This window comes from Dermacentor variabilis, chromosome 7 (assembly GCF_050947875.1).
Source record: "Dermacentor variabilis isolate Ectoservices chromosome 7, ASM5094787v1, whole genome shotgun sequence".
Classification (NCBI taxonomy): domain Eukaryota; kingdom Metazoa; phylum Arthropoda; class Arachnida; order Ixodida; family Ixodidae; genus Dermacentor; species Dermacentor variabilis.
In genome coordinates this window covers 101989972-102014695 of record NC_134574.1, presented here as the reverse complement: position 1 = coordinate 102014695, position 24724 = coordinate 101989972, and the positions used below count along the sequence as shown (strand labels likewise).

Below are 24724 nucleotides of genomic sequence, written 5' to 3'. Positions count from 1 at the left end.
ACCCGCAGTGCGGTGCGGAGACGTTGTATTTCCCACTATCCGCTTGACTCTCTCCAATCGGTGCGCGCGTGAGGCCTGAGGTCACGTGGTTACCGCCCAGCAGTGGCGTAGCCAGAGGGTGGCACACCGAGCCTGTGTCTCCTAGGGTGCCTGAATGTGCACCTCCTGCCCCTGCGTGACTGCGGGCGAGGAGGACATCGAGGCAACCTAGTTCCTCGCCCCCCTCCCCCCCCCCCAAAATACAATGATATGCGGCTTTCCAATCCCCCTGCCCCTTTCTTCCTCTCTCAGTCCCCGGTCAAGTGAGAGTGCCGACGAGTAGGAGTGCACTTGAGTACGACTGAGTACATATAGCCCACAAAAATGTTGGTGAGCCAGTATTATCAGTGAGCTCCCTCTTATTTTGCCCGCCTATGTTTCATGTAGCGCATCGCGTCCTTTTTTAATTTATTTGCTGCGTACTTGGCGTTACACCGCGTAATTCCGGAGCGGACGGTTTACCCACCAGGCATCTAATGCTTCTGTGCCTGCCCTTTCCAGCAACAAGGATGCGGGAGGTGGCGGAGGCGGTGGCGGCATGATCATCCTCCTCATTCTGCTGGTGGTCGGAATTCTCGCCGTCGTCGGTGTACTCTTCGCAACCGGAGCTCTGGGCGGTGAGTAGGGCTTTTCTCTCTCTTGATGTCGAGCCGTGAGTCACGTTCACCGCGAAACGCTAAGAGCGAGCGGAAATACGGAGCGGGAATACGGAGCTGAAATACGTTCGCCTGTCCGCAAAATGTATTAATTCATCACAGGATAATCTAGATGTGCGAATAACTAATCTTTCAGACGGAATCGAACACGAGTCGGACAGTGAGAAACGATTCGAATGTCGAATCCTTTTCGTAATACCTTTAATCTCGGAGGCCATGCAACACGCGTGGTAGTTGGAAGAAAACACCAGAAGATGGCGCCACCACCTTTGTTTTTTTTTCATGGGCGTCACCATGTTGCTTAGGCAGTGGCGCCATCTATGGGCATGCTGGCTCGGGCGAGCACTCCGTGTTATATGTGCCAGGCATACATTCGCCGGCGGTTTCTGGTGGTTGCTTTCGTGCTCGAGCGGTCTATTTAGTACGACCTCTCGTCTTCTAGTGGGAAGCGGTTCTGCGAGACGTGCTGAAGTCGTTTTCTGCTAGCGTTGAGGCGGACGCAGCACCCAACGCCATATGTGCACGCGTGTTAATTTGAGCCTACAGTCAGCCTCACTACGTTCTAATTGCACTTCGAAGCTGTGGCTTAGCAGCAATGAGTAGTTACAAAGCGTGTCACATAACAGAGTGGATACCATTACGCCGAGAAATAACTTGTGCTCCTTACCTTGATAAGCATGGAAACTGTTGTCTGTGGATACCTTGCGCGAATACCTCGTTTGTTGGACGATGTTTTCACCAACGAATAAAATAGATTTCGTTAGTAATGTTCAACAGCATACCAATTAGTGTCAGTCACACCTGTCGAGTGGTCGAGCGACCGGTTGAGGCTGCGCGAACTTCTGAAGCAATGCATGGTAGATGCTGGCTTAGATATGTTATTGTGTTTATATATAGCGCTTGGTACAAGCATGCGGCTTTGCCAGGGGAGGTCTTATTGTGGCATTGTCCAGTGTTTATTTATTAGTGAAAGAAGAGGATGAAAACTTTTTTTGTTCAGTCTTGTTTGCCCCGTTCTCTACGACGCACTCACCCGTTCTATGGAAATTGTCATCGCAAACAGGGACATTTTTAGGCGACCTTCTTTTTTTATGCGCTTATTTTTATCCGATCACCCTTTGGAATTACTTATTTACAGGGGGCAATGCAATACCGAAGCACAAAGCCTATTCGTGTCACGCTGGTTTACCAACTGCAGTGATCGCTGTGTTCAGCAAGCTGCCGCGGTGGCATAGCGGCTGTGGTGTTGCGGTGCTAAGCACGAGGTCGTGGGACCGAATCCCACCAGCGGCGGCCGCATTTCGATAGGGGAGAAATTGAAAAACACCCGTGTCCCATGCATTGGCGGCATGGTGGTCAAAATTAAGCCGTAGTCCCCCACTACGGCGCGCCTCAGAATCAGATCGTGGTTTTTCCGCGTAAAAACTCCGGAGTTCAATTTTGTGCTGAGCAACGCCATCAGCATTGTACTGGAGGCTAACGTAGACACGATATAGTGTTTCTAAGTCTACTGGACTACAAATGTGTGAGAACGATCCTCGTGGCTGACGCAAATGTTTTATAACGATTGGTGCCGAAATGTTTCGGGATTGCATTGGGGGTTGGCCGTAGACGAGCACCCTTATGCTTTAGTTTGCACACCAAGCGATCGGATGGCGAGATTTAATTTCCAATTCACTCTGGCAAGTTATAAAGGCCGGTTCTCTTCGTCGACTGGACACCGATACAGCCAGAGTGGGTCACAACGCGTGCAGACACCGCGGCTGGCGATGCACGTCGCACGTTTGCGGATCGAAGCGGAATTTCCGCGTACTGTAGCTAATGCTGCGCCGAAAGGCTTCACAGCGGTTCTACAACGACGACCTTTCATGACCTGTCGTCATCACGTAAATTTCGCGGAGAACGAGCTGCAACATCTCCGCAGCGCGCGGTGGCAGCACATTGAGAGAGAGTGAGAGATACTTGATTGGGGGGGGGGGTGAAAGGTGGGGCTAACTGCAGCGCGGTAACTGTCTCTCGATAGAGGACACCTCAACCGCACTGCGCAAGGGGGAAGGGAAAGAAAGGTGGGGTGGCAGGAGCAGCGACAACAGAGGATGCCTAGGCGAGTCATCGGACAAGCTCAAAGATGGCAGTGCCACGCCGGCTCGCACAAGCCAGAGAGGAGGAAAGGCTCGCCCCGCGCGTTAAAAAATGGCCTACCCCGCTGTTCACCCCTCTCCCACCTCCCGCTCCGCGGGAGGACATCGAGATACCCTAGATAGTGATTCCAGGTCACTCTACCCTAGATGAAAAGCTTTATTGTAGCCGCCTGGCGTAGCCTGGGGGACACTGGCCGAACGAGTGTAGTGTGGGCATGGCCTCCAAGATTTGCGCGCGCCGGCTGGTTTTGCTCCGGCCCTCCCACTCGCCGCGCTCCCCAGCAAAACAGTGTAATGCGGCACGCGCGCCCGGCTACTCCTAGAGGGCGCTATTAACCGAGGCGTAATAAAACCCCCTTAAACGTAGTAAAGTAGCGACACTCTCCTCCTCTGCCTTCACTCCTCCTCGTTTCTCCTCTTTCATGCTCCCTCCTCGACCGTGGCGCCGCCTACACTGCTCGAGCGTAGCAACGGCGCCAACATGCCCTCCTCGCCACTCCGTAGACGGTTCTGGAGCACAAATTGCGCTGATGCACGGCGCGAGGGCCCACGTGATGCTATTAGGCCAATAGCGACGCGGCGTCGGCCTAGGCCAGAGCGCGCGAGGGGGAGGCGGTATTCTTCAAAGTGTGGCACTACTTTACGAAGTTTAAGGGGTTGTAAGGCGAAAAGGGAAGAGAAATGCGGCCGTAATGAAACACAGATCGCTATGGGGATACAATAGGTACAAGGTGCTCCGGAGTATGCGGAGAGGTGAATACTGCTCCAGGACTTAACATTTAAAAATGCGGTGGTTTGCTTGAAATCAGGGGTACAAACCGTACTCGATGGCAACCAAAGGCCAGTGGGACGCCTCGCCTTGGGCGCTCACGGGAAGACTGCAAATGAAGCTGTGCAGGGTGACATGGCACGGACAAGTTTTGAAGTGAGGGAAACTTGCAGTAAAATTGATTATGAAGAACGACTAAGCAATATGGAAGAAAGTAAATTGGCTGGGAGAGTGCTCATGTATTTGTACGGGAAAAGCATTAACAGTGCAGGTAAAGAACCAGGAAGCTTACCAGCAAATATACCACCTGTATGGTGAGCAACGTGGCAACAAAGAACGTCAAGCGGAAAATCAGAGGCTGAGATAATCTCATGGATGGCGGCAATGGAAAAGAAACCTGCTATGAGTAAGAGGAAAAAGACGAAATCAGGAAAGAAACAATTTATGATAACTCAAAGGGAAGCTCTTTACTTTTCGAACCGAGGTCACACGCACCTATAAAGCGATATACAACAAGGAAGAAGAAGCACGTGCTTGCTGTGGCAAAGCTAGGGAGACGATGGAAGAAGTTTTATTAGAATGTGAAATCTGCCCAGCGGTCGATTTAGGTACCTCTGCCTTCCTGGAAGCCCTTGGGTTCAGCGAGAACAAGGGGAAAGTAAACATGTCCGCAATGGAGATTAGTAAGAGATGATTGGAAGATTGGGGGAATAAAAGTAGGGAAACGACAAAAAACGGAGACGTGCAAAAGCAAAGTTCGTAATAGGGGATCAGAGTTCTGATTTCGTTGTGGGAGTTCATAGGTGTTTTTCTTTTTCTTTTTTAACCTAGGTGGGACATTATAGGCAGTATAATAGCAAGAGCTTGGTGGCGCAGCCCACCGCCCCGTTCTAAAGGGGACGCTCATAACATCCATCCGCGCGACATCTCAGAGTGCACATGGGCTCTTTTTTTTTTTCGCCTTTTGCGGAGCACTTTGAAAGCCAAGAGGAACGAGCAGCGCACACATCTTCCAAATGCATTTATTTTGGCCTAAATTACGAAGGAAAACACAGCAACTGCTTAGTTTTGCGGAAGCAGATCATTGTAAGGATGTACCTTTGTGTCTGTGTTATTCGTGTCCATTTCTTCGCAGCGTAAAATCCGTATTTATTTATTTATTTATTTATTTATTTATTTATTTATTTATTTTTCATACTCTCAGAACCCGAGGGCATTACAGTGGAGTGCTCTAACAATAAATTATTCATCGCAACTTTGAAGGCGGCAGAGTCTTCGGTTGCAGCGACGGAGGCAGGAAGGTGGTTCCAGTCACTGCTTGTTTGCGGCAAAAAAAGAGGCGTGGCAAGTGTCTGTGCGGCACAACGGAAATTTTAACCTTGAGTTTACGATCGATCCGTGAAGACAATTAATCCGGGGGGGGGGAAGGAAAATATCGTTTTTAAGCCGAAGCACTTGCGGCGTGACTCAAGTGTCGGTTGACCTAAATTAGCTTTCATTGAAGAAGCGCTGGCGTAGCGAGATTAATTAGAGAGCACATGTCGGGCAGCTTGGTTATGAACGGATTATGAACACTACTACGCATCGATGACGCCTTGGACTGCTTGCACTGAGCGTAATACTTCTCGTCCATCGATCTTCGGTCCGGCTACTTGCAGATGTCATTTGATGAAATGGACCGCGAGAAGACGACCTTCATCATGCCGGATGGCTTATATAAGTTCAAAGTCATGCCCTTTGTCCTATGCAATGCTCCTGCGACATTTGAACGTGTGATGGACTCTCTTCTGCGAGGCTACAAATGGACCACCTGTCACTGTTACCTTGACGACGTTATTGTTTTTCCTCCCACGTTGGGCAGCCACCTTACCTGACTGACTGCCACTCTTGCGGTCTTCCGAAAAGCCGGCCTCCAACTGAACTCCACGAAGTGTCATTTCGGGCGCCATCAGATTACCGTGTTGGGACACCTCGTTGACGCATCCGGTGTCCAACCAGATCCGGAAAAAGTTCGTGCCGTACGCAGTTTCTCTGTGCTTCTGATGTGCGCTGCTTCGTCGGCCTGTGTTCTTACTTTCGCCGTTTCGTCAAAAACTTCGCCGACGTTGCTCGGTCCTTGGCAGATCTTCTAGAGAACACCCCGTTCTCATGGGGCACGGAGCAGGCTCACGCGTTCGCCGCTCTCATCGGGTTTCTGACCACCCCTCCCATACTTGCCCACTTTGGTCCATCTGCACCGACCGAAGTCCACACTGACGCAAGCGGCCATGGCATCGGCGCTGTTCTCGCCCAACAGCAGATTGGTACCGAGTGCGGGATAGCTTACGCCAGACGCCTGCTGTCCTCTGCTGAGAGAAATTGCTCCATCACCGAGCCGGAGTGCTTGGCTTTAGTTTGGGCTGTCGCCAAGTTCCGGCCATATTTGTACGACCGCACGTTTTCGGTCATTACAGACCACCACACACTCTGTTGGCTGTCTTCTCTCCGGGACACGACAGGACGGCCTGGTCGCTAGGCTTTGCTGCTCCAGAAATTTACGTTTGCTCTCAACTATAAGTCTGGATGTCTGCACAAGGACGCTGACTGCCTCTCTCGTCACCCCGTGGATCCCCCTGATCCTGCTGCGCATGATCCGGTGACCTGCGTGATGGCTTTTACTGACATGATCGACATGCGCGCTGAACAACGCGACGAATCATTGCCGGAGTGTAATCAGGCAGCACTGACGCCAAGTGCCGCATGATGACGGCATCCTCTACCGCCACAATATCAACCCTGACGGCCCTGAGTTGCACCTTGTCCTTCCTAGTCATCTGCGATCCGTCGCTCTCGAACAACTTCACGATGCGCCGACGGCGGGACATTCTGGCGCTGTTGCGTACTTACGACCGCGGACGACGCCGGTTCTTCTGGCCGGGTCTCTACCGCTCCCTGCGTCGTTATGTCGCCACTTGCGAATTGTGTCAGCGCCGGAAGAAACCTCCTCTGCCACCCGTCGAACAACTCCATCCAATTAAGTTCCCTCTTAACCGTTCTTTCGCGTAGGCCGTGACCTGCTTGGCCCTTTTCCGACGACGACTAGAGGAAATAAGTGGATCGCCGTCGCTACTGATTACGCGACACGCTATGCGATAACAAAGGCGTTGCCGACTAGTTGCGCAACAGACGTCGCCGATTTTCTCCTCCACGACGGCATTCTCCACCACGGTGCACCTCGACGGTTATTTACACCCCGCGGCCGCTCGTTATTCTCTTGAGTTGTCGACGACCTCCTTCGCTCTTGTACCACTGAGCACAAGCTGTCCACCGCCTACCACCCAGAAACAAACGGTCTTACGGAACGTCTCAACCGAACAATCACAGAAATGCTGTCGATGTACGTCTCCAACGATCACCGCGACTGGGACGCCACGCTGGCCTACGTGACGTTCGCGTATAACTCGTCCCGACATGACAGCGCAGGATATTCATCCTTTTATCTTTTGTATGGCCTCGACCCCACATTGCCGTTTGACACCGTTCTCCATTCTGTGCCGCTAATTAATGAACGCGAAGGCGTAACCAGTTTTACAGCGAAGCTGTTAAGATCTAGTTCCCCCAGGATCGTGCCCGTGCATACAAACAAAACTCCCTATATGTGGGCCGATCCCGAAGATAGTGCAATGCCGGGCCGACCCGCGGCGGAGCTGAAGCCGGCGTTAATCACTCATGCGTGGGCCGATTCCGAATATAGTGCAATGCCAGGCCGACCCGCGGCGGAGTTGCAGTACGCCATTAAAGGGCCCACATAACACAGCTTCGCTTGTCATACTTTAGAGAGTGGAAGGGCACTGAGGCTTTTTAAGTGTTGTGGCACAAGATACGACCCAAAGGGTGTAAACTTTCTTAAGAGTGCAGAAACTGAGCGGAGGACGATGCGCTTTGCTCCGTTTAACGGCCGTCTAAAACTACCGTCCAAACGGGATCATAGCTGTCGATGCAGAGTTTGTAATGGCGAAGCGTCAGTTCTTTATAATCAGTGGCCGGACCGTGTAGCAGAGGCGCACGTAATACACTGTAAAATAATTTACACCCTTAAAAGCGAAAGAGGGTGTATATGTGTCTATAACTCCCAATTTTAGGGCGTGATTCGTATGACCGACACCCTCAGGGTGGGAGTTATAGACACATTTACACCCTTTTTCACTTCTAGGGGCGTAAATTATTTTACAGTGTATAAGGCTTGCCACTTCGCAGTGCATCTTCGACGCTCGGCCAGTGGCACGGCCATGGGCTGCGGGAGGAGTGTGTGCCGCATGAGCACGCTCAGCGTATGGGCCGCCTGGCCATGAACTTCAGTATAGCATTCATTGAATATTTAACACCAAAACAAATTATCGGTAACAGCGTGCGGACTGTGGTCGCTAAAGCGGCATCTACATAAGGGAAAAAATAATAATCAACGGAGAAAACGTGGCTAGCTGGAAAAGGTTAAATCTGTTGTTTTTCGAATGCAATGCACAATTTGGCATTAGAGCTTACGCAGTTCTGCAAGTCATTATGAAATTAGGCAGTTAATTTGGCTATTTAGTGAACCAGTGGTAAGAGAAAAATTTACCAGCGTGCGCAAGATTATTGCTAACGATAACGCCGTTGGCCGATCTTCGTACCTCGTAGCCTCCTTTTTTTAGCGTGTTAGCTGAGACACATGCTATATATCAGTCTATACGTTCATATCCTGAATTCGTTCCGTCATACAGACGAACTGGTACATGCGTACATGTGCTTTCATGTATGTGGTCGAGTTTGTGTGCTCTTGTGTTAACAACTCCCCCGGATTTTTTTCATCCCCCATCTTCTTTTTTTCCCGCAGGTGCCAAGCACGCAACTACCACCACGGAGTGTAAGTATACATCTCAATTTATGGCATCTTCGGATGACCATTTTCAAGCGCTTTATGAAGGCCCATCTTGTCAGGATGATCGAAAAGGGCGACGCTTCGGCCGCACGCGGCCGCTTCCGATCGCCCGACTCCGGATCGAAGTGCCGAGAGGTGCTCCGACTATCGTTGTCGATCGGAACTATAGGGTGCCCCGATGAGCAGCACCGTCGTTCAGAGTGGTGACACAGTTGTGACGCCCTTTGAGCAATCCCGTGTCGCTGTGCACCACAATGGCGACCCATTATACTGTTCGACAGGCCTCTTTGCATCACTGGTTTTAGGTTGAACTGGAACATTTTGGGCAAATAGTGCGCAAAGTCAACATGTCATAAATGTGCCGGATGTGGCATTTTGGCCCGGAACAACGAGCTTTTATTCTTCAATGAGCCTATAATTTGATTACACAGAGCTAAAGTAGTTGAACTGTCGCGGGCTTCCAGCTAGCGTGGCACTCTTTCAAGGGTCAGGTAAAGGCAATTCCAGTCGTTTCCGGTATTCCGCAACAGGTAGGCTATATACGACGCGTGGTACCTCCTGGATGCGCCCTAGTGACGAACATTTCGCTAACGGCGCAATGCGGTACTGTCGGGGCACCCTACGTCGGATCAGCCGAGAAATCTGGTCGCTTTTCTGTCACGTGACCCCGTCCGTTCTCGCAGTTGCGCTTGCGAAGGGGCTCTCTGGCTCTGTTCGGGGCGACGACGAATCGGTGACTACTATTATCAGCGGCGGCTGTGCGTGCCACGTTACCGGAAGTCCCCCCTCCGCTTTCGCTTCCTTCCCTCTCAGTGCACATAGGGCTAGGCAAAGGTGCTTTGCAACTGTATCGTGATACAAGATACTCGGGCAACAAGTATTTGAGATACAGATACAAGATACTACCGCAGCTATTGTACACGATACTTTCCATTTTGTATCTTAAGATACTTCGATACATACGCAAATTTCTTAGTATAGATCTGGATAATCTAGCAGCAAACGCGTGCCCACAAAAATGTTTGCTCGGAAATTTCTTAACTCCGACCAACCTTGTTTCACTTGAATTAAATATCTGTTAGCATTTCAAAATTTTTCTCTTTCTTGTTCAAAGTGATTTTCATCCCGAAACAATTTATTGGAGTTGGTTTAGCTGCTTAAGACGAAAGCCCTTCATACATTGCGCTGTCAGCGGTTATCGGTCGTCGCTTTTGTAATTGAGGGGACTCGCAGCTTGCCCATCAGCTAGTGGGTCGCCATCTAATTACAGGAACAGCAACAACATTCCTATGCCCGAATGCGCAAATACCGCTGTGGAGATTTACCTTGTCCGTAAACGTTTTACCATTTACGCATGTAACGTAGTCCAAAATATAGTTTTTGGTGCTGCGAGAAACAGTCACATGCACAAAATAGCCGTATGCACAATTGTCCCAGATTCAGCGCCATCCACGCTTTGGCTCACAACAGTGAAAGTTAAATTTACTAGATCTTACAAAAGGTTGATGTGTGAAAGTCACTTGACGCAAAGCAACCCCATTCTTGCAAGATCCTACAAAAGGTTAATGCGTGAAAGTCACTTGACGCAAAGGAACCGTATTCTTGCAAGAAAGATCCTACAAAAGGTTGATGTGTGAAAGTCACGCAAAGCAACCCCATTCTTGCTAGATCCTACGAAAGGCTGATGCGTGGAAGTCACTTGAAGCAAAGCAACCCCATTCTTGCAAGACCTACAAAAGGTTAATAGAGAGTTTTAGAATTGGGGGCGCAAGGCACTGGGCCCCCAAGCCGCGTTGCGTCGGTTGCTCTTGGGTTTAGATGAGCAGCAGAGTTTGAGGATTGGGTCGAACGCAGACAGCGTTGGGTTGAGCGCTCGGGGCGCCGCAGTGTGGAAAATAGACAGGTGCTTGAAAGCAAAAAAAAAAAAAAGAGAAGGAACCTTTTTTCTTACAAGTGAAAACGAACAGAATGCATTTTTGAGCAAAAAGAGCGAACAATGTAAGAAACGTAATCACTGTGTTAATACCGGTTAGTATTACAAATTAAGTGTGCGATTCTAAGCCAAGCAAAGCCAATCGAAGCGAAGTGCTCTTAGTTGGTGTTTTCTTGTGTCGCGCTGCGAAAAAACTGAGTTCACTCGCGTGAAATGGCGAAAATCAGTTGAAGTAAATAAAGTTTGCTCTGCGACCATCTGCTGTACGTCATCACTGTCACCCGCGAGGGCGGCCCAAGACGGCTTGGGGGCCCACGCTAGTTTTCGATTCTTGGGTCTTGGGTTAACGCGAACGCAAGAACCCAAGACTGGCTTGGGTTCTGCGCATGCGCACTTGTGGCGCGCAATTTTCTTGGGTCCCCAAGCCGCTTGGGCCCCCAATTCTAAAACTCTCTAATGTGTGAAAGTCACTTGACGCAAAGGAACCGTATTCTTGCAAGAAAGATCCTACAAAAGGTTGATGTGTGAAAGTCACGCAAAGCAACCCCATTCTTGCTAGATCCTACAAAAGGCTGATGCGTGGAAGTCACTTGACGCAAAGCAACCCCATTCTTGCATTCTTTAGACTTCGTAACAAAGCACCACTCAAGAGAAACTTCGCTAACGACATTATAGCGGCGTCAGAATTTGCGCAAAGGACTCCACACGCATTGGCGTACGCAGCACAGTATGGTGGCGACGAGCAAGTGTCATAACACCGTCCCAACTAAAAACAAGAACAAACAAACAAAAGATCAAGAAAACAAAAGGTCGGCTGCGCGCAGACGTTCGAGCACTTGTTCTTGTGGGAGAGTCACCTGGTGACTCTCCTCCTCCACCAGTGGGGACGCGCAGATCTCATCGCCTGCCCTCACTTGGAGGGCTCTGCAGGAAAGGCAACGGAACGTCGCTGCCTTTAGTTTTATTCAGGTGGCTTAGTGGCACAGCATCAGCCTGAGAAGCGGAGTTCAGCCAATCTTTATAATTTCGCGTGGTGATGTTGCGATAGCCAGTATCCTCTGTCTTAAGATACACGATACATTCTTTCATGTATCGGAAATACAGCTACTAATACACGTCTTGCCCAGACGTATAACGATACAGATACAAGATACTGAAATAGTACCCAAGATGGTATCTAAGATACAAGTATCTTCTACAATTTTCTTGCTATTCTTTTTGAAAGGTTAATTCGACAATGGTTGCATATTGATGCTTACAATCTGTTTTTTCTGTATTTCTTCGCAGCTGGCCGTAAGTACAAAATACGATGTCTTCATTGAAGTGGAAGCGTTACCTCGGAGCCAACTCCGAAATACACGTAAAATATAGATATATTCTCTCGACAACTGCTAAACCAATTTGAATACAATATACTGATTTAGGGTAAATTTCACCAACCGTGGGAAGCAAAATTTGACCACAAAATCTTTAAACATAGTGCAAAGTTTATTTTAAAATTGAAGCACAATGTTTAGAAATCCATAATTCTGCACAAAAAAAAAAAAAAGAGGAAATTATATCGCAGCTTTCTGAACTGCATCTGTCGGAGCGTTTCCAAAGCGGACAGAGGCGATATGTTTCACAGCTCACGTGAAATTGTTATAACGTTTACGAGGGTTATGCAAAAGTCCTACAAACCAATTGGAGGTAGAATTCAAAATGGTGAATAATACGACTTTTACCACTTTTCGATATCTCAACAGGTGGTAGATTTAAAAAATGATGTATTTTTTGTTGCCGAGTTACAGAGTTGTCATGCTTCAATTTTCTTGAATTGTTCGAATTCCAATGATTTGTGTGAAAAATTGTTGGTCTAAAAAAAAAAAGATATCCGGCTGCTTTAAATGTATTTGTCTTTCATTTTATATGCGCCAACCTTACCTAATTTGTTCAGTGGAACTCGAGAAAACCTATAAGGTCTACAAGGAGCTAGCAGGACTTGCACGAGATCAACGCAGGTATTCAGTGCATAGTCAGCGTTTTTATGCTGCTTTCATCATCGGTGCGATGCACGGGTCTCCGGGCAATTAAAGCCGGTCAGCGTTCTTTTGATACGTGCTTGTTTATACGGTTTTGTAATCGCCACACATTAACCTTCAGATTACGAAGAAGCTGTTTTTGAGTGCAGAGAAGCTGCTTTTGAGTGCATCTGTTTTAGCGAGAATTGGCCTTAACATGTTCCTGCCTTTCGCTTAGTAAAGGTGCATACACACTCGCAGAAAAACGCGGGCCGCGGAAGCTTTTCCGTGCCGCGTGACGGATCGGGAATGGGCCGGTCTTTCGCGGCTTTCCGCGACGGCAAGCAAGCCGCGAACGCCGGAGACCAATGAGAGCGGCCCCTTCTGTGACGTGCGCGGGGGAACTGGTTTACCTGCTGGAACTCCAGACCTGCACAGATGTTCGGCTTCTATGGGAGCCGCTTGCGCCCACTCTAGTTCGACTGTTGGCCGTTGGTGGCGCTTTTATAACCTGTTCGTGTGCTACTCTACGGTTCACTGGTGCGGCGTTGCAATTAGTACGGCGGCTGTTGTGATGAGACGAACTGCTCGCCTAGTTGATTCATATTGCGAACACAGTCACAGTGAACTCACAATGCTTTTGGTATTTTGGACCTCACAACATTTGGTCCCTTGGCCCCGAATGTTGACCGCTCGAGCCTGGAAAATGCCGGTGCGTGCAGTCCGCTGCTCTTTAAAACAACGTTAAGTAGCCGCTCCTGTTGCCTTTTTCAGGCAGTAGCAAACCGCGCAGATCTTGCAAATTGTTATAAGTCACATTGCTTATAGAGTTCTTAAAGTACACAACAGTTTCATTGCGTACGTTGTAAAGTTCGCTTCTGCGCTCTTTGAAAGTGGAAACCACCGTAGCGTTCGGCGACACGACTATTACACTCATTTTACCTCTTAAAACTTGTCCGTGAATGCGTCGTGAGCTCAAAAAGAGAATAGCGTATATGGCTCCACTGCGTACGTATCTTTCTCACCCCCGTTATGCTGCCGCCGTACCACGCAGAAAAGCCAGTTTACAGTTCGAAAAGAGTTCCGTGGCAAGGCCTGCAGTGCAGTAGGTATTAAAGCACTGGGATGAATCTTTTGCAAGCGTTCTACTGAGTTCGACATTGAAAAGCATTAAAAACAAGCTATGCTCACCTTCCCTTGAAACAGACTCGATCAACCTATCGCAAATATCGGGCGCAGGCCTTTCTTGCGAACACGCTTACCAGATAATCTGCCTTTCACTACGGCATACAGCAGTAAATCCAAATGTCATCTACGACATTATGCTATCTGTAATCAACTCAGAAAAAGCTAGATTATCCTATGAATCTTTTTAAACATTTTTTTCTAGACTCTTGCGGAGACTAGGAAAGGGAAATTTATGGCGTCTTGCATTGCAACCGCCACCTATGCTCACCTACCTTTCTTGCACCGCCCCTCCTTCCCCTCCTCTTATTTCCCTGTTCAAACGCAAAACATTCGCAATTTCTTTCTCTTTATATTTGTGAATTTATTCATTTACCATCAATACAGGCGCTTTGTGCCTGCCGAAATGGCAGTACGAGCGCTGAGCAGATCGCAGAAGCAGGCGACAGCGAACAGGTTATAACTAGCGCCACTCTCCTCGTATGTTCTGTCTCCTAGCGGCAAAAGGGGGCGAACTAGACTAGCCGTGCTGGAGCAGGGAGGTTTGTGCTGGTCTGGAGTTCAGTAGGTCGTGATGCAGACCACAGAGTTTTTCAGTATAACACCAAGAGGGAAATCTGACGCCACCGTCTATGGGGAACCAGCGCTGGATAGGCGGCGCATCGAAAAGAGTGCGTTGCACGCCGCCCTGGTGACGAAACGCGGCATATTCAAGCCTCTCGACCAGACGACACGTCCGTGGCCGTTTCGTAGTTCGCACATATGGTTCGCATGTTTCCGTTTTCGCGCCGCTTCAAGTGGACAGTTTTCGTAAAGAAGCTAGCGCCATAAAGTGAAGAAATGACGAAAGAAGCTTTTTAAGCTTTATAATATTTTTAACACTGTGTCGCGGCGAGCACGTGCGTTTATTTAACGGTTGTGCCGTGTGCCGTTCCCATGCTTGTGTGGCAGCCTGCCTCGCAAATCTAGTAGCTACGGCGCCGATCTTGCTGCGCTATGGTTTCGGAAGTATTAGTTGGCCTGAAGACATTCCACACTTCTCTGGCTAGGCATAAGAAATTATGTTACTTGGCCACAGCAGTCAATGGAGACGAAAGCTTTATCGCATCAGCTGACTCGGGCATGCAAAGGTTTGAGTGCTCCGCTGCTTGATCCGTAACAACCCTGGCTACATTTAGCACTAATTACATAAATTTACCGGATGCATCTCAGCGCCGAGTCCTCATCCGCATGCGCATTTTTAAAAACACATAGGTGGCTTAGTCGCGCGTGCGCCGGCAGTATGCGCACACAACTCGTATTACAAGGCAGCTTCCCTGCCACATAATTCTTGGCGATGAATGGAAACTATTTACCTTTCGTATCGTTCGCTTGGTGTGGTAGCATTGGAAGGAGCTTGGCCGTGGTTTTGCGAAGGAAAAATGGTTGGCACACATGCCGGATGGTGCATGCTATTGCTCATTTTGTTTCCGACGAAATGCCGACTGCAGATTCTGCCGTTTGGCACTGGCTGCCACGGCTGACCGTCTTCACTATCGACTAAACCAAGCACACACGCGAAATTCGATTTAGAAACCCGCCCGACACCGCTTGACAGGGCGACAAGACGGGGACTTACTCCGCTCGCCTGACTGCTTGGATGCAACGCCGCCTCCGTGCTTGTTCGTAGGGTCTAGATGGAAAAACGCAGGATACGTCCTCCCTCATTCCGACGTAGTTGTGACACTTGTATGCGCAACAGTGCCGTCGGCGCCCTTTTGTTTTCCTTCGACTTTCAGCGCACGCAACGCCGCTACCAGAGCAATTTTCGTCCGCGGGAGCGGCTGCATTGTGCACGTTCTGACCGCCAGGGTGGCGCTGCAGGCGTCGTGAAAACTCCAGCGCTGGTTCCCCATGGGAGTTTCCTAAGGGGCGCTGTGCCGTCATGGGAATGACGGTATATGTGTCATGCAAGGCTTGTGTTGGCTGTTGTTGCAAGAGGCTTCTTGTAAAACGTGGATATGGCTACACAGATAACGTGTTCTTAAAGTAAAATCTTCGTAAAATGTTTCCATTCACGCATATTACATCTTCCAGTGAAGCTTACTCACCTACAATGCATAACTAAGCGAAGGAAAGCAAGAACAGACGACAAACTGTTCCAAAGCGAGCGCGAATCTTGTCTTCTGTCCTCCAACTTTAGCGGCCCGCTGACACTTTTTTACGTTCCATATAATTGTACATGCGATAACAAATTCTCATAGTTAAGCAAAACATGCTTTCTGGTAATGATAAGGCTAAAACAGCTTTTTACGTGTTTTAGTAGGAAATGAATCATTGTGACAGACAGAACAGTGCTTGCCAGGAGCGTCTTCAAGGTGTCCTGGCTCTCCGAGAGCGATGCCAATCCGAAGTCACAATATACCGGCATTCCCATGCATATCACAACGTAGCAGCGCCAGATTTCCCTCTAGGGAATAAAGTGAGAAACTCTATAGAGAGTTTAGAATGGGGGCCCAAAACGTTTGGGGTCCTACAGAAATAGTGCCAAAGCTACTGCGCATGCGCGAAACGCAAACTGCGTTTGGGTTCTGCATTGGGCACGCTACTTCAATGATTTAGCGGGAGCCCCAAAAGCTGCCCCGAAAGATTTGCGTAAACAAACATGGCGGCACCCTTCGACGCGACGGCTCTAATCTGGCACCAAACTGGGCTCGATTCGTGGTAACGTGTGAAGTTCGAAAGCTAGAATTGACTGTGGTTATCGCTTTCTTTCAACTAGCGTGTGTTATGAAGATTGATTCATTAGACGCCAGTGATTCCGAATTCGATTGTGGATTTCATGGCTCGTAAACACGGCTTAGCTTGACTAGCGAATGCACGTCAAGTTGGCTACTCAAAACTAAGCGCAACTAATTGCTTGCTGCTAATAAAATAAGCTCTAAATTGTAATTAAACGCTAAAACACGAAAGTCAAACTACTATTCTTATCATAAGATGGTATATTTTGTTTAATTATTTCTAATAGATTTTCTTTGACGCTGGGGTGGCGCTTTCAGAGCAGGATGCTGTCAGCAAACGTGAAGTGGTCCCTAAGTACTCCTTCCGGGCTTCTTATCGTGGTGTGATTCAAAATACTAAAAAACATATGCGTGCTTACCGAACAGAACGAGCAGAATAGTGTGTCTTCTGCAACCGAAACGCTGAGCCATTGGCTGAGCAGACGATCAGGAACACTGCATGATCTGTGGTCGGAAACGTGCAAGCATAGACGGCGTTATTGTTGTATCTTAAGTTTGTATTATTTATTTTTTTGCAAATTATGAGGATTTCAGTTGTGTTTTTAGAGCGTTTTAGTTTATAAATGCAGAATGTTTTGCACAACATGTTTAAAAATCGCGCTAGGCACGCCGGTCGATCGCAGCGTCCTACTGGTGGCGTCATCGCAGAAGCGTCCCCAGTTCTCCCACTGTTTTTCTGTACAGACGACACACTGGCCCATTCCATACACCATGACTTGGTTGCGCATACAGACTCGGGTCTTGGGTCTGCTGGCGCAATCAGTTGCCACTTCCCCACTTTCTTTCCTTCCCGACTCTGACCACTCTATAGAGTTGGCAACCTTACTTGACAAAAGCTTCGCTTCACATTGATTCTGTCATGTGCTCTTGATTTTCATTGTTATTACTTCTTTCAGCTGCTGTTTCTGTTGGAGGTGGTGGTAAGTTCACCTTTAAGATTGTCGCTGTCGTTCACCTCCTCCCGCGTTCGTTGATAGAAGAGCAACACCAAGTTGGTTTAAATTCAATTAATTGAATTCTGGAGTTTTACGGGTGGCCATAACCACAATCTGATTATGACGCATATCGTAGAGGGGAGGAGCTCCGGATTAATTTTGGCCACCTGGACTTTTTTAACGTGCGGCTAATGCAAAGTACACGAGCGTTTTTCTCTTGCATTTCGCTCCCATCCAAACGGTCGAACCCGCGACCTCGACGTGAGCAGCGCAACGCCATAACTAATCTACCGCGGCGGGTAGTTAGTTTACACTGATATCGTTCTTCAAAACGCGAATATCCTTCAATATGCAGATGTAGATTACCTGATATATATATATATATATATACAGTTTGGCAGTTGCACCGTAACCCCCAGAGCCGCTTCTGAAATTCACTAATCCACGTATCTCGCAATGTTCGCCCATTTGAGCCGTTTTACCGCAAAAGTTCACGAAACTTGCTATGTTGAGCATCGGTTCACGTTGAGGGCAATACACATTTCACTGGACCTTACCGGCAGCTTATCCCTATTCTTGAAGAAGAAAAAAAATATGTGCACAGTCATTTAGTAATGCACTTCACCTTAATAACGCTCTTTCCGACCATGGGTGACAAACATCACGTTCCAGCAGCCAGTATAGCATGCTCTGCAGTCGCCTCTCTGTTCTTGCTTAGCGGGATGAGCGGGACCAAAATGTTTGTGTGATCGTGCCAGCGTTCTTCATGTTCACACAGCATCGTGTCTGCGCGACACTTAAATCTGTTGCAAAAAAAAAAAAAGACGAGAAGAAACACCCGACCATGAATGTGTGGATTAAACGAGAAAGAGCTTTGCCGGTTTCAAGATCTCAGGCTGCGGCGACGCTGCCTCATGTTTCACGCCTCTGCCGCATTGCTATACTTGGCGGTGGTGGCAAATATGGTTTCCTTCCTCCTCTACGAGACATTACCAAGCCACTGCAGTGGCCTAACATCTGACCACCCCGTCGGCTCGTTTTCTGCGGCAGAGGCGGTCTTTTCAGCCGCATCTAAGGCGCACAGTGATTGTTACGTTATCCATCCCTGCGGGGCTACTTTTGTATTTGCTCGCCTACAAACCCAATTGACCACGTTTTACTTTTCTTTTCCCCTTCCTGTAACATAGGTGGTGGCCATACAGTGCGTAAGTATATAGGCCTTCTGGCCACTTCCCATAAGCAACGTCTGCCTTAAAAAAGAAAACAAGAAATAGAGAAAAAAAAGGATTCTGAAGAATTCGTCTCACGCTGACTGTCAACGTTCGTGTGATTAGCATTCTGGTAATGTACACTGTAAACGGAAATAAACTCCCAGGTGAGAGTATAATGCTTTTCCTCTAGCGACCCCCCAGTTGGGAGTTTATTATGCTCCATACGTTCGGAGCAGAATTTTTACTCCGTGCAAGCGGAATTTTTGCGTGGAACCGTGGGAGTATTTCTTGTCTTTATTATTTACTTTGCACTGGACGGAGTTTACAACGGGAGCATAAGAGCATATGCAACGGAAGCATAAGAGGTATCGCGTTAGTTCGCGTGAAGATGTTTATATGCAGAGGCTACCGCTCAAATTTTGGAATGTACACACAAGACCGCGTCAAATTCGACGAAACAAGTCAATAAAAGCACATAAATCGTGACACGATAACATTTGACAAACGCTTAATGCTGAACTTTGAAAGACATCCGACGTACATGCGACACACAAGAAGCAACGCTGCCAGTATATATATATATATATATATATAATATAGCCACGATACTGCAGCGACAAACCGTATCGATAAAGCGGGACACTCTAGAGCGCAGCTCTAGGGTCGGTTCCTGGGTTGTGCGTTGGCGTAACCGCGCGAACTCGCGCGTTCGTCGTAGTCCTCTACCACAGCTTACTCTGATGACGCTCAACATGATAGCGTTGCCATACTGCCCCCTCCCTCTGCGAAGGCGCTGGCGGCACTCACCCACTGTGAGTGGGTGCGGCGATTTCGTTTTGACTCATTAGAGAATTTTAAGTGTGTCCAGTATTCCGGCAAGCGCGGGCGGTTTGCCGGATGAGCGGGGGCGCAAACGTGAGAAGCCCCTTAAACTTCGTAAAGTAGCGACACTCTCCTCCTCCGCCTTCACTCCTCGTTTCTCGTCTTTCACGCTCCCTCCTCGACCGTGGCGCCGCCTACGCTGCTCGAGCGCAGCAGACGACCTTTCGCCGAGTGAATGCACGCATAGCATGCAAGGCATTGCACTTTAGGCGTTCGCGTTGGCTTCCCAGCTCCGCGTAATTTCGTATACAGCATAGAATTTCTATTCAGATGGTTATACAAATTCAGTGACCGCAGCTTTTGTTTCGTTTTTTGATAACTATTTCTTAAAAATGTATCTAAATGAGTGTTAACGCTGTGCGTTGACGACTGCGAATGTATCACGTGCCCTACAATTAGGTACGCAACATTTATCTAGAGCGTGCCGCAAGATCTTGCTGCGAATGGTTGTAAATAACACGTTTACGATAGAATGCCAACATCTTGACTCCCAGCGAGCCCTCAGTAGCCTAAAGAATCCGCGCCGCCCTTACCGTGTGAATTCGTGACGCATATCAGCTATGACGTACAGAGGCTGACGGAAATCGCTGCTCTGAAGGTTCGAAAGTGTATTACAAGCTGCAGTGCCGCCAACGTGCGTGCTTGCCTATATTAAGCGCGCGCAAAGGCTCAGAGGTGGGCGCTGGTGCTATTATGTTTCTCGTGTCTCAAGGCCGACAGAAATACCACGACCGATAATCGAGTCGGGACTCTGCGTACATAAGAAAATAAAATAAGTTTTTAGCATTCGTGCGCGAAGCGGGAGCGTGATAACAATGCTTAACTCAATCTCAAACAAGACCATAGTGGGCTTGAGTAATTTTTTGCAGGTTAGTGACTTATCACGAATAACACTTCATCATGCGTTCGTTCGTCCGTTCACTAAGTGACGCACTTGTCGCGAACCGAGCTGCACTGAGGTGCATGCATTGATGACCGTTGCGATCCCTCCGAAGTAACATTTGCGAGACATGACTTTATATAGTGAAGTCATGATCGCGCGAAGAATCCCCCCATCATGACGCGGCCGAAATTGCGGCAAGTGAAATGTTTTATATAGATCAAAATGACGTGAAACGGCATTTGCGTTGCAAGTTAACGGTTTATTTTCAGCATAGATGCATTACAGATTTGCCTTTGCAGTCACAAGTCCGTGTGCACCATTTATTGTCTCATTGCGTAATCAAACGCACCAGCCTAAGAGCCCTATAGCAAGCGCGTCTCAATTAGACATTGTGACTGTAGAAACTAATTGTGGAATGAACGAGCAAGCGAACGACTAAACGAGCGCGCGAACTAAACGAACGAGCAAATGACTAAACGAGTGTGCGAACGAACGAGCATACGACTAAGCACGAACGACGACTAAACCAGCCAGGGAACGGGCGGGCGACCGCACGCTTTCTTTGTGAGTGCTCCACCGCCGCATCTTAAGCTTCGCACACTTTAAAGCTCACGCGAATTAGCACATGCGCCTCAATTACCTATGATGCTGTCGCTCGGCGATGAACGCACCGCGTAACACGGTTTCGGGAGAGCACACACGCTTTTCATCGGTGCCTCTGTATCGCAAATCCACCGGGTGACCGCCAACGAGGAACACGAACAAATGAGGCAAACAACGCTATGTAAAGAAGGCTAGTAGGTAACCACAAAAGGCAGAGAGTTGCTCTCCTAAGAAGAACTTTCATGATCGAGACTGAAATTTTGTCAATAGGAATGCGCTGAATCTTAAAAATTTCGTAATCGTGTTATCGCAGGCAGCCTCGCTTGCCCGCGAACTCACGCCGGTTGGCGCACAAAACAAGCGCACCAAATACTAGCGCGACCACGTAATGCGTATATAAACAAAGCCGACGTTGCGTAAAAATCGTGTTAAAGCGTGCAGGAAAATGACAACATGCACAATGAATTGGGCAAAATCTACTACGTTATTGCCCGCGACAAAATGCACAAGCCTGGCGCATACTATATTATGAGAGACTCACAACTTACCTCGCATAGTCGCGTGGAGGATGTTGGTCGGAAGTTCCCCCTCCCGACACGGTAAAGCCATGTCTTTCTTCTTAACCCATCGCGCTTACCGGACAGCATCGCGAATAGTTTCTTGCCTTTGCTAAAACTACATTGGCATCCGAAGGCGCAGCAGGTCATGGTCACAGAAAATCACGTGAAGCGACGTCGCACTTGCCACAGAACTTCCTTCAAGGCGTTCACAAAATCAAATCAACACAGAATAGGAATGGAATGAATGGCGCCAACAAGCACCGCTTCTCGAGCAAAAATGGCACTAAAGCGTGATTGTAAAACAAAGACGGCGCAAGGGGCCACGTGATGCCATTAGGCCAATTGCGACGCGGCGTCGGCTTCGGCCAGAGCGCTCGAGGAGGAGGCGGCATTCTTCAAAGCGTGGCACTACTTTACGAAGTTTAAGGGATATTAGAGCGGTCTAAAGCCCCTTAAACTTCGTAAAGTAGTGCCACGCTTTGAAGAATGCCGCCTCCTCCTCGCGCGCTCTGGCCGCGGCTGGCGCCGCGTCGCTATTGGCCTAATAGCATCACGTGGACCCTCGCGCCGTGCATCAGTGCCATTTTTGCTCGAAAAGCGTCTACGCAGTGGCGAGGAGCGCATGTTGGCGCCGTTGCTACGCTTGAGCACTGTAGGCGGCGCCACGGTCGAGGACAGAGCGTAAAAGAGAGGAGAAACGAGGAGGAGGGGAGGCGGAGGAGGATAGTGTCACTACTTTACGAAGTTTAAGTGGTTTTAGAGCGGTCTGATTGGTGGCGCCAGTTGGCGGTGCAAAGCTCACCCACATAAACACAGAACCAATACTATATTCTTCTCAGCTGGGGTGTAAATTTTCGACAGCGGCGTAAGCGTGTTCACAATTACGCCGCTGCCGAAAATATGCACCAGCAGCGAAGCAGGATATTATGGGTTACTGCAGTTTTAGCTCTGTATTTGTCTGGCTGAACTCTACGCCACCAGGCGGCTGCACCGCTCCGGCCGCTCACGTTTACGCCCCCACAAATCCGGGAATCCGCCCAAACCGCCCCCGTTTGCCGGAGTTCAACTTCGTTTAAAGTTCGACTTCGCCAAAACACCTGCTATATCTTCCAATACCTCAAGGCTAAACCACACGGACTCTTGCCGGCGCGCGATAGTTCGTGCCCGTGTGACTGTGCATGCGCAAATGGTGCGGGACAGATCGCGCGCTTCGAAACGCAGCGCCAGCGCAGATAACTTCTTCAGACAAATATCGGTGTTCGGCCGGGTGCTTCGCAAAAATACGAAACAATGTCTACCAAGGCGGAAATGGTGACGAGACGTTCATTTGAGGGATCGCCAGCCGTTCGTGCGCAGGCGCGAGTGAGAGCGAGAGAGAAAATCTGGGGCGCTTTTGCTCCTTGAATATATGTGACTCTGCCAGGCACTACGGAGGAGGTTTCTTAGCGCGTTTTGTATGCGTTTGTGCCCTAGACACGCCGGCATAGCGGAGTTGGGTCGAGTTTACGCTCCGACGCTGGCTGCCCGCGAGGTGATGCAGTGGGCACGGACGTGCCATTTGGTGATCACTGTGTCTGAAGGTACGTCGGACAAACTTAATCGCGCCTGCGGCGCTGGTTTTTAGTTATTCATGCCAGATTAAACCTTCCTTGACCCTTACGGGGCTCTACCTTAAAAAAAAATCACTTATTTTTCCGGGAAAGCAGTAGGTGCCGTAGTAGAGGCCCGGCCTACTCTCCTGGTGCAGTAACTTCGCTCTTGGCAGGCTTTTCGTATGCTGCTATCCGCGACTTTTCAGGAGCACTTTCGAGCGGTCCCCTTTCAGTGAAATAAACACACAACGCCTTAGCAACCGCGGTTGAATGCCACTGCCTGATTTCACGTCGTGAGGATTATTGGCTTTGCGTCTTGTCCACGTTAGGTTAGGCTAGCTTAGGTTTAGGTTACCTTAGCTTAGGTTACGTTAGCGTAAAGGCGTGGGGGTGGCGCGGCATATTCTCACAGCGGTTACGCCGTGAGGATTATTGTCTTTTTGTCTTGACCACATTTGCTCAGGTTAAGGTTAGACTAGGTTGGGTTAGGGTAAGAGAAGTTAAGGTAGCGCGACGTAGCGACGTAGCGGTTAATAATAATAATATTTGGGGTTTTACCTGCCAAAACCACTTTCTGATTATGAGGCACGCCGTAGTGGAGGACTCCGGAAATTTCGACCACCTGGGGTTCTTTAACGTGCACCTAAATCTAAGCACACGGGTGTTTTCGCATTTCGCCCCCATCGAAATGCGGCCGCCGTGGCCGGGATTCGATCCCGCGACCTCGTGCTCAGCAGCCCAACACCATAGCCACTGAGCAACCACGGCGGGTCACATAGCGGTTGCAAGGGCGTCCAGCGTCAGCCGCGGCCTTTCAGTAACTTGCGTTCAACCGCGGTTGCAAAGGCGTTCTGACTTCTAGATATTCAATATATGCGGCCTGGCCTCTACTACGGCCCCTACTGCTCGCACGGAAACATCTGTGATGTTATTTCCAAGGTACATCGCCTTAAGGCGCGAGAAAGCAATGGTCCGGCACGACTGACTTAGCACTAGCGCCGCAGGTGCGAGACAGTCTGTTCGGCACAGCGGTCGCCAAATGCCCGCTGCTTCACCTATGTCACCGCGCCGGCAGTTGGCGTCCGAGCGTAAACAAACTCGGCCCCATTCGCAATGCCGGCACGCCTAGGGACAAATGCATACAACGCGCACTAAGAAACCTCCTCCATTGTGCCTAGTAAGGAGCAAAATAAGGCCCCAGATTTTCTCTCTCGCGCCCGCTCTTACTCGTGCCTGCGCACAAACGTCGGGTGATCCCTGAAATGAAAGTCTCGTAGGTTAGGTTTAGGTTACCTTAGGTTAGATTACGTTGGCCTAAAGGTCGTTAGGGTTGCAACTGGCAACGTACGCAACTTATAGCGTACGCTAAGCAGCGCACATTACAAGAGAATTAGTGCGTCCGGTATTCCGGTAAGCGCGGGCGGTTTGCCGGATGTATGAGGGCGCAAACGTGAGTGGACAGATTGATGGCGCCAGCTAGTGGCACAAAGCTAAACCACACAAACACAAAGCTAATTACTATATTCTCCTTAGTTGCTGGTGTAAATTTTCGACAGCGGCGTAATCGCGTTCACAATACCGCTGCCGAAAATTTGCACCAGCAGCGAAGCAGGATATTGTGGGTTACTGCAGTTTTAGCTCTGTGTTTGCCTGGTTGA

General features: G+C 49.1%; 1 protein-coding gene across 1 annotated transcript in view; it reads left to right on the top strand.

Moving 5' to 3' along the window:
- Positions 1–24724, top strand: part of LOC142588756 (uncharacterized) — a 51499-nt gene that overhangs the window by 10175 nt on the left and 16600 nt on the right. Inside the window, exons 3-4 of the mRNA XM_075700575.1 lie at positions 541–656; positions 8458–8487. Coding sequence (XP_075556690.1) covers positions 541–656; positions 8458–8487 — 146 coding nt within the window. The remainder of the gene's footprint in view (positions 1–540; positions 657–8457; positions 8488–24724) is intronic.